A 14207-nucleotide genomic window follows, 5' to 3' on the forward strand; every position below is an offset into this window, starting at 1 on the left:
CAATGTGTTTTTAATTAGGTTGGGCAAGGTCTTTAGATAAGATCTTAAACCAAAGGGGCTAAACTTAATTTTCTTTCGAGTCTGCCAAACTGCAACATAAAGGACACAGCTGGTGACTGAGAAAAACTGTTATAGAAAGAAATGCAATTATTGTGACTTTTGTGGGTTTACCCATCATGCTATAACCAACAGAATTGACTGGCAGAGAGAAATTCAGCTTAGAGAAACCCAACACCACATCAACCATCACACGTGGAGCGATTCCCAGCCAGACTTCCTATGGCAGCTTTCTCAAAGGTCACAGCTATGGTTCAATGAACTGTCCCAACCTTCCACAGAAAACAGCAATAAATGGGAGGGATTCATCTGTTTCTAACTGATCAAAAATGGTGCTCTATGAGATAATGCAACAGAATTATCTTGGCTGGGCTCTAGATCTTCCATAGAGATCTGGCTTCTTGGGCAAAGGTGAAGAAAACTGTTTCACATTCCCCACCCACCTCACCCCAGCCCTGAACAAGCTTAACCCCATGCCCTTCAAACAAATAGTCTTTGCTGCTTTCTGTGTCAGGGCTCTGCCTGGAACCCTCTGTAGCCCTCTACTTTCTACTTGTTTAAGTCCTGGGCAGTCTTCCTTGATAACATGGTCTCACTTCTCCCCTCATTTCTGAGACCCTCTTTGACTGCCCTGGGCCTCTGTGTATATGTCCCCTCTGAACACTTTCTGCTTTGAATGTCTCTACTGCACATATTGCAGTTATTACTAACAATGACAACAGCAGCAATAACAGCAGCCACCATTTATCAAGCATATAATAAGAACCAGCCTCTGTTCCAAGTGCTTGACATGTGGCAAAATTCTTAAAACCATCATTTGACCCACATACTAATACTACCCTGTAAGAACTAAGGCTTAGAAAGTAATCTGAACTTGCCCAAGGTCAAAGCTATTAGTAGGACATAGAAGCATGATTAAAATCTAGGTCTCTCTGATTCTATCTGCTCCCCATCCTGGCTACTCAACTTGAATGCATACAACTTGAGAGCTGGGTCCCCGCCTTACTTTGCTCTGTATCTGTATCTGAGTGCTGGGTTGAACACTCAGGTACTGTTTGCTGATGGTCACATAAAGGGACTTAAAGTTTAGCAGGTGAAAGGCAGGTAAAGAAAGCAGGTAGAGAGGTCAAGGGAGGAGGGTTGGTTCTAATTGTGTGTAAAATTACACAAATGGGCTAACTGGGGGATTATAGCCCATTAATCATAAAATCTGAAATACTATATAAGAATGACTCAATGTGTACCAACACATCATATAATGATTCAGACACTGCATGCTACATATAACAAAATTGGCGTCAGAAAAATTTGATGCCAAAAAATATATGCAGACAGATACACAGATAATCAGACACAGATAACACCTATATTCCATGAACAGCTAAAGTTGATAGACGTTGAATGATTAGTTGTGAATAAAGTGAGACAATATCTTTTTTATATTACATACCTTCTGGGATGCATTGTCCAAGAACAAATTTATATCCTTTGCAGCACTTTTTCCTAAGAGACAAACAAACATTTAAAATATAATAATTAGGCTAAAAATAAAATTCTTTTCAGTTATTGTTGTTTGAATGAAATAACTTGTGCCCAGGAAACATTGAGGCATAAAGCAAAGTAGGGGTGAAGTATTTTTAAGGCAATCTGAGATTAAAAGAAAAAATATCAATAATACATGACATTTTCTAATACCGGGATATTCTTTCTGCTACATAATATATGAAATCAACATTTTGAATCCTATGAAATTAAATAATTAACTCCGACTTCAAGATACTTATATTAAGCAATTAAAGGAGTATAGGGCATAAATAGGAAAAGGACCTTTAAGGGTGACCAGGCCTCTCATTCCACAGGCCAAAGAGATACCACTTGTTTATTATAACAATGAATCATAATAACAATACTTGGTTAATTATAACATAATGATTGTTAATTGTAATATAACAATAATTAGGTAGTCAACTATTAAGACCAAGACTGGAACCCAAGCATTCTGATTCTCATTTGAGTGATTTTTTTTTTTTAAACACTTGTACCATATAAGAAACTGAAAGGTACCTAAATGATCTGAATTTAAAATATAGCAAACAGGTCATTCCTAACATAAATATTCAATACTTACTCCACTTCAACCAAGCTAATTTAACCAAGTTAACTACCTACTAGAAGAAAAATATTTACAGTCTCTGAATGAATACAGCCAGATGCAGGCTCTCCACAACATAACATGTACAAATGTGACCAATTCTCAAAGAGAAGACAATCAATGCTGCAATCTCCAAAATAACCTATATGTTGGAATTATCAGACTTTAAAGTAGCTATTTAACTGTGTTCAACTACATAAAGGAAAATATACCTGCAATGAAGAAAACAGAAAATCTCAGCAGAGAAACTACTAAAAGAACAAAACAGAAATTACAGAACTGACAAATAGATCTGAAATTTTTAAACATGCTGCTGGATGTGCTTAACAGAAGAATGGGGGAATGATGCAGGAAAGAATTTGTGAATTTGAAAATAAATGAAAATTATCCAATCTGAAGGAAAGAGAAAAAAAGACTTAAAAAAAGGAACAGAGACGTGTGGGCTAATATCAGAGGTCTAAGGTCTGGTACTTGGAGTTGTAGAGGGAGAGGAGACAGTAAATGGAGCAGAAAAATATATTTGAAAAAACAATGGCTGAAAACCTCCAAAATTGAGTGAAAGACATAAATTTTCAGATTAAAGAAGTTTAGCAAGCCCCAAACACCTAACTACACACATACACAAAATGCCTAGAGATGTCATAGTCATGCTGCTGAAACCTAAAGAGAAAATCCTGAAAGCAGAGAAAAATTACACATGATATACAGGGAAAGGATGATTTTAATAACCACGAACCTCTCATCAGAAAACCACAGTAACCAGAAGACAGTGATATGACATCCTTTGAGTGCTGAGGAAACAAACTTGTGCAACCCAGAATATCCAGTGAAAATATCCTTCAAGAATGAAGCTGCAATGAAGACATTTCAGATTTAAAAAAACTAAGAATTCATTACCAGCAGACCTGTGCTAAAGGGAGTTCTTCAGGCTAACAGGAGATGACACTAGAGGGAAATGTACATTTTTAGGAAGGAATGAAGAACATTATAAACAGTAAATATCTGAGTACATATAAAGAATTTTTAAGTTCTGGATACATGTGCAGCACATGCAGGTTACATAGGTATACGCCATGGTGGTTTGCTGCACCCATCAACCTGTCGTCCAGGTTTTAAGCCCGGCATGCATTAGGTATTTGTCCTAATGCTCTCCCTCCCCTTGCTCCCCACCCCTCAACAGGCCCCAGTGTATGATGTTCCCCTCCCTGTGTCCATGTGTTCTCATTGTTCAACTCCCACTTACGAGTGAGAACACGCGGTTTTCTGTTCCTCTGTTCGTTTGCTGAGTGACGGTTTCCACCTTCATCCATGTCCCTGCAAAGGACATGAACTCATTCTTTTTTATGGCTGCTTAGTATTCCTTGGTGTATGCCAGTTAGAATGGCGATCATTAAAAAGTCAGGAAACAACAGATGCTGGAGAGGATGTGGAGAAATAGGAACATTTTTACACTGTTGGTAGGAGTGTAAATTAGTTCAACCATTGTGGAAGATAGTGTGGCAATTCCTCAGGGATCTAGAACCAGAAATACTGTTTGACTCAGCAATCCCATTACTGGGTATATACCCTAAGGATTATAAATCATTCTACTATAAAGATACAGGCACACATATGTTTATTGCAGCACTATTCACAATAGCAAAGACTTGCTCTGAATTTCTTAAAGCAAAAATAATAACATACATTGTCTTACAAGGTTTATAATGCATGTAGTTGCAATAAATATGACAACTGTAGGAAAAAATGGCAGTTGGTTAAATGGACCTATATGGTTACAAAGTCTCTACATTTTATGTGAAATAGCACAACCTTGGCATTTCTGCTGGAGCTAATGTTCCCTTTGTCTCATTGTCTCCTGCTCGCATTACTTTCCCCATTCCTTGCTTTCACCACTTCCATCATCATATATGAGAAGCTGAGAATTAACCAGCTTACAGTGGATCTGCAAATCTCAAGAATATACCCCAAGATATTTTGACTATAAAGGTTAAATTACCGTTTTAAGAAGTATTTTTTTTGTAACTATTAAAGACATAAGATTCAAGGTTATTCCTACTGCAACATCATTCTCGCTCATTTGTGTTTGGGCATGCTTTCTAGGAAGAGAAACTGAGTTAAACGTGGTCTACCAGCTGGGAACTGCACGTCACCTACAGCCTATCATGTCACCTGTGTGAACACACCATTTACACATCATGGTGGAGAAAGGAGCACAAACCACTGATTTGGGAAATTAGACATTATCTGTGTCTTAAAACAAGTTTCAGCTTTGTCAAATAATTAGAACTTTCAGGTAGGTTATATAAGGTCTTCTAAGAATTTTGGTACACTTAATTTTTTTCATCACATTTTAATAAAAAATAATTTAAGATCATTATTTTCTACTCTTTCAAATTAGTATAATCAGATTTTATTACAGGTTGAGTAACCCTCATCTGAAATACTTGGGACTAGAAGTGTTCGGATTTCAGATTATTTTGGAGTTTGGCACATTTGCAGAATACAAGCTGAGCATCCCCAGTCCAAAAATCTGAAATCTGAAACGTTTCAATGAGCATTTCTTTTGAAAATGTTTCAAAATTTTGGATTAGGGATGCTCAACCTGTATTGGTCAAATCAATTTGCCTCACTACAATTTGGTCTGCCAGGTAAATTACCATTCCTAGGAGAAACTTCAGTAATCTTTTCCTGAAACAAAATTTATAAAAATTTTATAAAATCCCTAATTAGTTTTATGTGAAATTTATGAAAAGTTCATACAATTGTTAAAAGTCAAATTTGGTAACAGAAATTCTGAAGCATAACTGGCAACAGCAACTCCACTTCATTCCTCTCCCTGTAACATTTCTCACATGCAATGCAGTGGTGGTAGATATCTTACTTCAAAAGCATATAAAGTATGCTTTCAATATAAAAACAGTGGCATTTGGTATGCTATCAAAACAGACTTCAGTGATACAGCTAAGGTCCCCCTGCCTGTACTGGAATTCCCAGCATAGATTAATTTGACATTTTATGTTAGAAGGAAATCATCCATCCAATTTACCAATATGAATGATGTGTGGCAGTGTCCAGAGTGCTCTTATTAGACATAATTTTCCAACCTCTCAAACTAAATTATAATTTTACATACCCAGAGAAGCCCATGAAGATATAAATTTATGATGAGGTACCAGAAGTACAGGGTGCGCCTTTATATTGCATGAAACTTAAACTCTGTCTAGTTTTCTATAGTTTAAAAAAGTTCAAGCTCCTAACAACCAGAAGGAAAACTGGCTTGAGTATTCACTAAAATTTTACGGTTATTACTTACTCCATTACTTGAGGCTGTCCTACAGAAAACTATAAGAGGAAGAAAAGTGTACTAGATGATTTGAAACTCCAGTGATTCATGAGAAAGTTGGATACAAGGGGGAAAAACCCACGTGTTTTTGATACTCAAATCGAACATCACATTTAAACATATGGTTTTATTTGTCTGTTTCTATTTTAATGCTGCATTTAAGATACAACCTCTGAGCTGTTTGATGGCGTTTTAAAGTTCATGCAAATCAATATGATCCCTTACAATCTCTCTTTCCACATCCAAGACATTGAACTTGGGCACTGTGACCTTTATGAGCATTTCAAGGGCTTAGGACTGTCCACGCAGTGGAGTGAGAAGCAGCCTGTCATTTGCCTTTTCATGAAATCAGATAATGAAGTGATCTGATATGCTTTCAAAAGGCTATGGAACTCCATCAAGAGAAGATCTGAGTTTCAGGATGGGCATGCATCATTTACATACCTGCTTAGCTAAGAATTTCCCCTTTGGGTTTTTTAATTGCATAACTGACCCCAGCTCTCTGCTCAAGGGAAGGAGTTGTGAGATTCCAGTGCGCCCTTCTGTCTTCCCTAGAGTTCCTGGGAATACATTATTTTGCATGTGAAACACCCATCAATCATAAATCACCATTTAAAATAATTAATGACATATTCTGAAGTATTAAAAAAATAAACACTGGTTGCACATGTTATACTGTTTCAAAGATTACTTACAACATTATTTACGTACAGTAAAGTTGAGACAGCCAAAGTGAAATCTTGTTACGCAAGCATGGGCACTTGTTAGATCTAACTACAAACACTGCTGTGTGGTTTTTATCTTTAGAAAAACAAACTAAGATGGGGAAAGCTCGTGTGGATTCTGGGGAGACAATCATTCTTAATACGCTTCACGTGTTGTAGCTTGGTTTTCCAAATACAAATACTTTTCTCATTTCTTGGCAAGGGGAAGTGATTAGATGGTTGTTACACAGAAAGAGTGATATCTTGTAATCAAGAAAGTCTGTGGAGTTTCCCCCTGGGTGCCCCTGAGTATTAACACATGTAAAAAAATAAATAAATAAAAGTCGTGCAGGCAGAAATACACCCCTCCAGCCAGGAGTGTGTGTGAGCTTTTGGAAGGAAAAACTACATCAGAAAAATGAAGATAACAGAGACTGCATCATCAGATTGTCTGCTGATCATTATGTTAGAGACTAGAAAAGAATTTTAAAAATAACTTCCTATAGTATTAGAAGACTAAAAGTGACCATGAAAGGCCAAGTGAATTAGCAGACAAATATTTGCACCCTTGCTGCAATGCAAGGGTACATTTTTCTATTATTTATTTGGTGTTTTCCTTGCATGGCTGCTTATTCATGCGCCAGATATATCAGATATTTATTTATTTATTTATTTTTTGAGATGGAGCCTTGCTCTGTTGCACAGGCTGGAATGCAGTGGCATGATCTCGGCTCACTGCAACCTTTGCCTCCCAGGTACAAGCGATTCTCCTGCATCAGTATCCTGAGTAGCTGGGATTACAGGTGCCTGCCACCACGCTCAGCTAATTTTCGTATTTTCGGAGACAGGGTTTTGCCATGTTGGCCATGCTGGTCTCGAACTCCTGACCTCAGGTGATCCGCCCGCCTCGGCCTCCCAAAGTGCTAGGATTACAGGCATGAGCCACCATGCCCGGCCAGATTTTTTTTTTTAATGAGAGAGAAAACTGCATGTTTGAGAGTATTTGAGAGTTCTTGGTGTTAAGGTAATGTGTAACAAATGGAGCATTGGCTTTGGGGTCAACAAATGTGGGCTAGAATTTTGGCTCTGACATTTACAGAGCTAGGGATTGCTTGCACCTTGCTCCTTGGCCTTGCTCCTTAATCTTGGCCTTGCTCCTTAATCTTGCTGAGCTTCAGACTCCTCATGGACAAAACATGAATAAATAGTATCTGCCTTATGAGATAATTGACAGTATTACAGATAACATAAGAAAGGTGCCTAGCACAGGGCCTGGCTTGCAGTCAGAATATGTTCTAGCTGCAGCTTTGTGAATACAACAAGCAAATGGCAAAAGCAACTCTTCCCAGTTGCTTTCATCTTATGACTCATCTCTTTCTTTCCACCTCTTATTTAATGGCAGACAAATCTTTTCTTCTAAAAACAAAATAGGGGAAGAAATAGGGGGAAGAAAAGTAGGGGGAGAAATTTTTGATTGCAAGAGGCCGGAAAAGAAATGTTATATTGCTTTCTTCTTTTACAAGTTAACCTCAAATAATGAAAACCAGAAATAAAAATGCAAGCCCCACACCCTATGGATTTAGGAGACTTCTCTAACCCTGAAACACAATGTATGAACATGGCAAGAGGATTGTGCAGGGTGGAATAACTTCATACCTGGGAGGCTCCAGGGGTGGCTACCGTGGAGAAGCCAGCCAGCCCTCCCTGCAGAACCTCAGCAAGGCTTAGAAACCAGAAGCACCAGCTATTAAGGAAAGTGGAGACCAGGGTGCAGCAAGATGATCTCCAAGTCTGGTGAGAAGGAAGACTTCCATCTTTCTCCCCAACCCCAAAGCAAGTAGCCCCTATCCTTTTCCTACTGCAACAAGAAGCAAGGGGTATATTCTTTTGGAAAACTATACCCCAATAAAACAAGGAAACCCCAAACCTACCTATTTATTTATTTACGTGTAAGCTTGTTATTACCAAATCTCAGTGACAATATTAAGAGAATCATAAAAAGCATATCCAAGAAACTCCAGACTCTGGGCTACCAAGCCAGAGAGTTGAGTAGAACCTGCCCTCTAGTAGATAATCCTGGTCAGGCACACAGAAGTCCCAAATGTTTTTAAAGAACCTCTTCAATTTAATATTTCATTCCAAAGCAACGAACTCCTTCTGATGAAGGCTTCTAAAGGCACACTAGATGGTGGCTTCCTCGCACTGTCAACTACTCAGGCCTAAATGGAGACTTCCGAGACATAAAAACTGGAGAACCCAATTTGCATAATTTTCATCATTCCAGCCACACTGTGGCATGCCTAAGAAGGGAGTCTGGAAGAGATTTTTTTGCCAGAAAGTACAGAGAACATGATCCCCTGGGGCTAATTTTAAAAGGCTGAGGGTTTAAAACTGGTCCTGAATTTTTTTGCAAAGTTCTTTAGTATGAGGAATCTTTCTTTCCAATGTTCTTCCCTTGCTGAAATCTTTATTGAGCTTTGCATGACTTTGTGTGAACTACCAGAATTCCTTTTACACTACATCCCCCAACAACAGAACTGAATAAAATCAGTCTCACATCTGAGCATGCTTGGTTCCAGCCTTTTAGCCAGAAAGACTGCTCCTCCCAGGCAAATGTAAGAGTATCATGGTCACTACAGCAACCACTAAGATAAAACTAAAAACAAAATCCGCCTCCACCCACCACCACCAAAACCTGCCTATTTGTTCACCTACATGTAAGCTTGTTATTACCAAATCTCAGTGGCAGTATTAAGAGAATCACAAAAAGCTTGTTAGGCATAACTTGCTAACATGTACAATTACTGATGGTCAAGATCAAATGAGAAAAACAATATAGTGACACCTGAAAAAAATTAAACATAGAATTACCATATAATCCAGTAACTCCACTAATGGATATGTAGTCAAGAGAACTGAAAGCAGGGACTCAAACAGATATTTGTACACCAATGGTCATAGCAGCATTATTCACAGTAGCCAGAAGGTAGACACATCCCAATGTCCATCAATGGTTGAATGGATAAAGAGGTGGTACATACATACAATGGAATGTAGTTCAGCCTTAAAAAGGAAATTCTGATGCATGCTACAACATGGATGAACCTTGAAGACATTATGCTAAGTGAAATAAGCCCAACACAAAAGGAGAAATACGGCATGATTCCACTTATATGAGGTACCTAGAGTATCCAAATTCAAAGAGACAGAAAGTGGAAGGGTGGTTGCCAGGGACCGTAAAGAGGGAGTTAGTAGGAAGTTACTGGGTAATGGATACAGAGTTTCAGTTTGGGAAGATGAAAAATTCTGGAGATGGATGGTGGTGATGGATGCAGAACAATGTGAAAGTATTTAATGCCCCTGAATTTTACACCTAAAGTGGTTAAAATGGTAAAATGTACAGTTATTTTTGCCACACACACATACATGCAACAATCAAGTGAAGAAGTAATTCAGTTGAAGTAATTCCTCTAATCATTAAAACCCTGGTCGTGGTATCATCTGGGTTTTAACTGCTCAAATTACAGAAAAGTAAAAGGTATATGTGGGAGAGTTATTAAATGGGGCTAAGGTAACAACCAGAAGGTACTCATTCCAACAAGGCCGCAAGCGATGATCTTTTCATAAATTGATCAAATACCTCCTCAAAAACCAGAAGACCTGGAAGTCTGGGCCCTGGGCCTTGGGAATGTACTCCCCAGGTGTGAATCCGGGCTCTGCTGCTTTCCAGCTTCAGTCCTTAGATAACTGACATTAAGTTCTTCTAACTCAATTTCCTCATCTGTAAAATGGGATAGTAACACTATCCACTCCACAAGCTTGGGGTGAGGGTTACATGAGTTTAAAGGCATCAAGAGCTTGGTAAGCGCTGGCATGCATCAAGCCCAACAGCAAGTGTAAAAAGACATCTGCTGTTTTTCCTGTTGTGTCTCCCCCACCGAGCCCACCTGAAGGACACTGAGTGCTGCAAGCAGGGACATCAGGACACAAGGAGCCCCTGCTATAGTCTAACTCCCACAGGCCTGGCTTGAAGTGAAAAGCTGCCAGTCCTCAGTGACAGTAAAGCAGGGACCAGGGTCGCAACCATATGTGTTACCACGTTCACTCCTGCTCAAAGACACAATAATTTTACTGGCTAGAAAGAAAAGTGAAACCTCTTAGGCTGCTGAAGCATTTGACTTCTTATGATCAATGCGATATCCACCTCAATGATTAAAGGCATATGATTGGTTCTCTATTTACTGAAAGCAGGCCCAGAACTTATAGATGTCAACAGCAGCACACACTACAAGGCTGAGAACATGCATGCTGGTTCTGACAGTCCTATCTCCCTGGCATATCAGTGTGCTTCAGACCCACAGGGTCAATGTCCTCAGCAGACACAGACACTCAGATGGCCAGAGTCCCAAGGGGCTTTGGAGATAAGAACCCTGGAATGATTAACTTTCTTTTTTTCCTTCTTTTTATTTATTTATTTTTTTGAAATGGACTCTCGCTCTGTTACCCATGCTGGAGTGCAGTGGTACAATCGCAGCTCACTGCAACCTCTACCTCCTGGGTTCAAGTGATTCTCCTGCCTCAGTCTCCCAAGTAGCTGGGATTACTGGGATGTGCCACCATACCCACATAATTCTGTATTTTTAGTAGAGACGGGGTTTTGCCATGTTGGCCAGGCTGGTCTCGAACTCCTGACATCAAGTGATCTGTATGCCTTGGCTTCCCAAAATGCTGGGATTACAGACGTGAGCCACTGTGCCCAGCCCTGATTAACTTTCTCTTGGCAACTAAGTCAGTGCTACACACTCCACCTCTCTTTGGACCCAGTCTTCCCTCTTTCTTTATCTCCCTAAATGAATTTTCTACCTTGTCAACCCTCATTATCTTGCTTGCTGGCTGCCTTTGCCTTAGTTCAAATGAGAAGAAGATCATCACTAAAACATAAGGAAAAAATGTAACAAATTAAAAAAGGTAGGCTTGATATTACCTTTGTAAAAAATAAAATATGATTATATTGTATATGTATATACTTATATACGCATAAGGAGTTTTTTTTTTTTTTTTTTGAGATGGAGTTTCCTTTTGTCGCCCAGGCTGGAGTGCAGTGGCGTGATCTTGGCTCACTGCAACCTCCACCTCCCAGGTTCAAGTGATTCTCCTGCCCCATCCTCCTGGGTAGCTGGGATTACAAGTGCCCACCACCACGCTCAGCTAATTTTTTGTATTTTTAGTAGAGATGGGGTTTCGCTATGTTGGGCAGGCTGGTCTTGAACTGCTGACCTCAGGTGATCTGCCTGCCTCGGCCTCCCAAAGTGCTGGGATTACAGGCGTGAGCCACCACACCCAGCTGAGATACTTATTTTTATGTAACAAAATAAAGGCTAGTTTGGAGATTCACCAAGGTATTCACAAGTGGTTCTCTTTATGCAGGTGCGAGACAGGATATTCCCCCTTTTTTTTTTGCATATTTTCTGAATTTTCTATAATGAGCATGAATTGATTTTATAAGAAAAAATGAAGGAAATAATAAAATAATCATTATTTTTCAAAGTCTTTTGATTTATTTCTAATGCCAGGCTTGGCAATGGCTTCAGAAACTTCTGGTTTTGAAACTGGGTAAGGAATGATGTTCATGAATGCATGTTTGGCACGACAACATACAGGCATGTCTGCGCCAATCACGATTCACTTTGCCAACCCAAAACAGCAACATTCTAAACAAAGTCATTGTTGTGACCAGCTATGTTTTAACCAAACAGCTTTTGACCAAGACACCTGCAGCCAACATATGGTAATTATTAAGAAACTGCTTTAGGAAACCATAGTATAATTTAGTAGGATATTCATTAATTTTACTTTTTTCACCTAAAATAACTGGCTTACTAGAGGTTTACTTTACACAAGATTTTAATGGAACAATTTTCTCCTTTGTAAGACATGTTTAAACCAACAAATCTCTGCTCTTGTTTATTTCCATGGTGGCTAATTTTTGGAAACACTGATGGTTGTGACTCTTACTCTGGAGGTCATTGTCCGGAGACAGCGCATGAAAGACTATTCCTTGGCAGCAATGTGGTTCACTGCGAACAGTAACAATTGTGGGATCCAACACCCAAAGACCTGGGCATTTATTTATTTTGATTTTATCCTTAGCTCTCTGAGCATTTTAGGAATACGTGAATGACTATTAGTAATGCTACAATGGCATTTATAAAGCAAATCATAGCTTCAAGCATTAGCATGATACACGATAAACTGACGAATATAACAAAAACTGTTCACCATGGTTACCAAGCATCCTGGAAAGTTTCTGAACTGTCCCCTTGCCACCTTGCCCTCTCACCCTGTAAATTTTCTCTGCAAGTCTGCCATTGCTCCCCCACCTTTTTCCCTTCCTCACAGGGTGGATCCATTTGTAGGATTTATACCCTCACCTTACTGTCCATGGCTCCCTCCTAAGCTGCAAATGTGGGCATTTTAATTGCCTTCATTTTTCTTGCCTATATTTTCTAAGTTTGTTTAAATAATTATTACATTATTACTGTTGAAATGAGAAAACATTATATTTTGAAACTAATAGAAAAAATAAAAATGGCCAGCTGTGGTGACTCATGCCTGGAATTCCAGCATTTTGGGAAGCCAAGGCAGGCGGATCACCTGAGCTCAGGAGTTCAAGACCTGCCTGGGCAACATGGCAAAATCCCATCTCTACCAAAAATACAAAAATTAGCTGGGTGTGGTGGCATGTGCCTGTAGTCCCAGCTACTCGGGAGGCTGAGGCAGGAGAATCACTTGAGCCCAGTAGGTGGAGATTGCAGTTGAGCCGAGATTGCACCACTGGACTCCAACCTGAACGGCAGCGTGAGACTTTGTCTCCAAACAAACAAACAAACAAACAAACAAAAACGTTTCATGGTCTATTCCCCAGCTAAGGTGGAAAAGAAAAGCATTCTGGCGGGCACTTTGGGAGGCCGAGGTGAGTGGATTGCCTGAGCTCAGGAGTTCGAGACCAGCCTGGGCAACACGGTAAAACCCTGTCTCTACTAAAATACAAAAAATTAGCCAGGTATGGCGGCATGCGCCTGTAATCCCAGCTACTCGGGAAACTGAGGCAGTAGAATCATTTGAACCTGGAAGGGGTAGGTTGCCTTCAGTGGGCCAAGATTGTGCCACTGCACTCCAGCCTGGGAAACAGAGTGAGACTCTGTCTCAAAAAAAAAAAAAAAAAAAAAAAAAGAAAAGCATTCTTGGTGTAGCCAGAGGTCTATGGCAAATAATCCACGTGCATATTTTAAAATATTGCCTTCTATGTTTTTTTCCCTCTGGTAGAAGCCCCAAATTACCTACAACAGCTGCGTTTTCAGGTCACTAGTGTGACAGAGCCGTTTTCCCGTATCTGCTATTCCCTTTTATCTATGGTAACCAAAATCCAAATTACAGCTGGGCACATAACCACCCAGAATTAAGGTAACATTTCCCAGCCTCTCATCCCACCAGGTATGGTCTTATGGATTAGACCTACCAACAGGATGTGAGTGACTGATGGTGGGCAACTTCCAGGCAGTGCCCTTAAACAGATGGGACACATGCCCTCCCTCCTTCCCCTTCTCCTTCCCATGAGTAGGAATGTGATTGTGGAGGTGATGAGCCATTTTGGACAATGTGACCTCAATGCCCTAGTGATGTGGATCAATACACAAGAAACCTGTGTCCGTGACACCACTCGGTTGTGCGTAAGAGAAATATATTTCCATCTTATTTAAGCTGTTGTTTTTGGTTTCAATTACAGAAGCCCAATACACATCCAAAGCCAAAATGACAGAAGGAAATGGAAGAAAGGCCACTGAAATGCAGAGTCAGTGCACCTACAGAGGCCCAGAGAAGATGTGGCCTTTATTTTGCCCCAGTAACAACTGTGCATGGAGCCCTTGACCCTTACAGAATGCTGACCCTT

General features: G+C 39.7%; 1 protein-coding gene across 4 annotated transcripts in view; it reads right to left on the minus strand.

Moving 5' to 3' along the window:
- CCBE1 (collagen and calcium binding EGF domains 1) overlaps positions 1–14207 on the minus strand; it is a 290499-nt gene that overhangs the window by 71088 nt on the left and 205204 nt on the right. For all 4 annotated transcript variants that reach the window (XM_063699277.1, XM_019014286.4, XM_063699276.1 and 1 more), the window contains one exon: positions 1508–1560. In XM_063699277.1, the coding sequence (XP_063555347.1) occupies positions 1508–1560 (53 nt within the window). The remainder of the gene's footprint in view (positions 1–1507; positions 1561–14207) is intronic.

Source organism: Gorilla gorilla, chromosome 17 (assembly GCF_029281585.2).
Source record: "Gorilla gorilla gorilla isolate KB3781 chromosome 17, NHGRI_mGorGor1-v2.1_pri, whole genome shotgun sequence".
In the NCBI taxonomy this organism is placed as follows: Eukaryota; Metazoa; Chordata; class Mammalia; order Primates; family Hominidae; genus Gorilla; species Gorilla gorilla.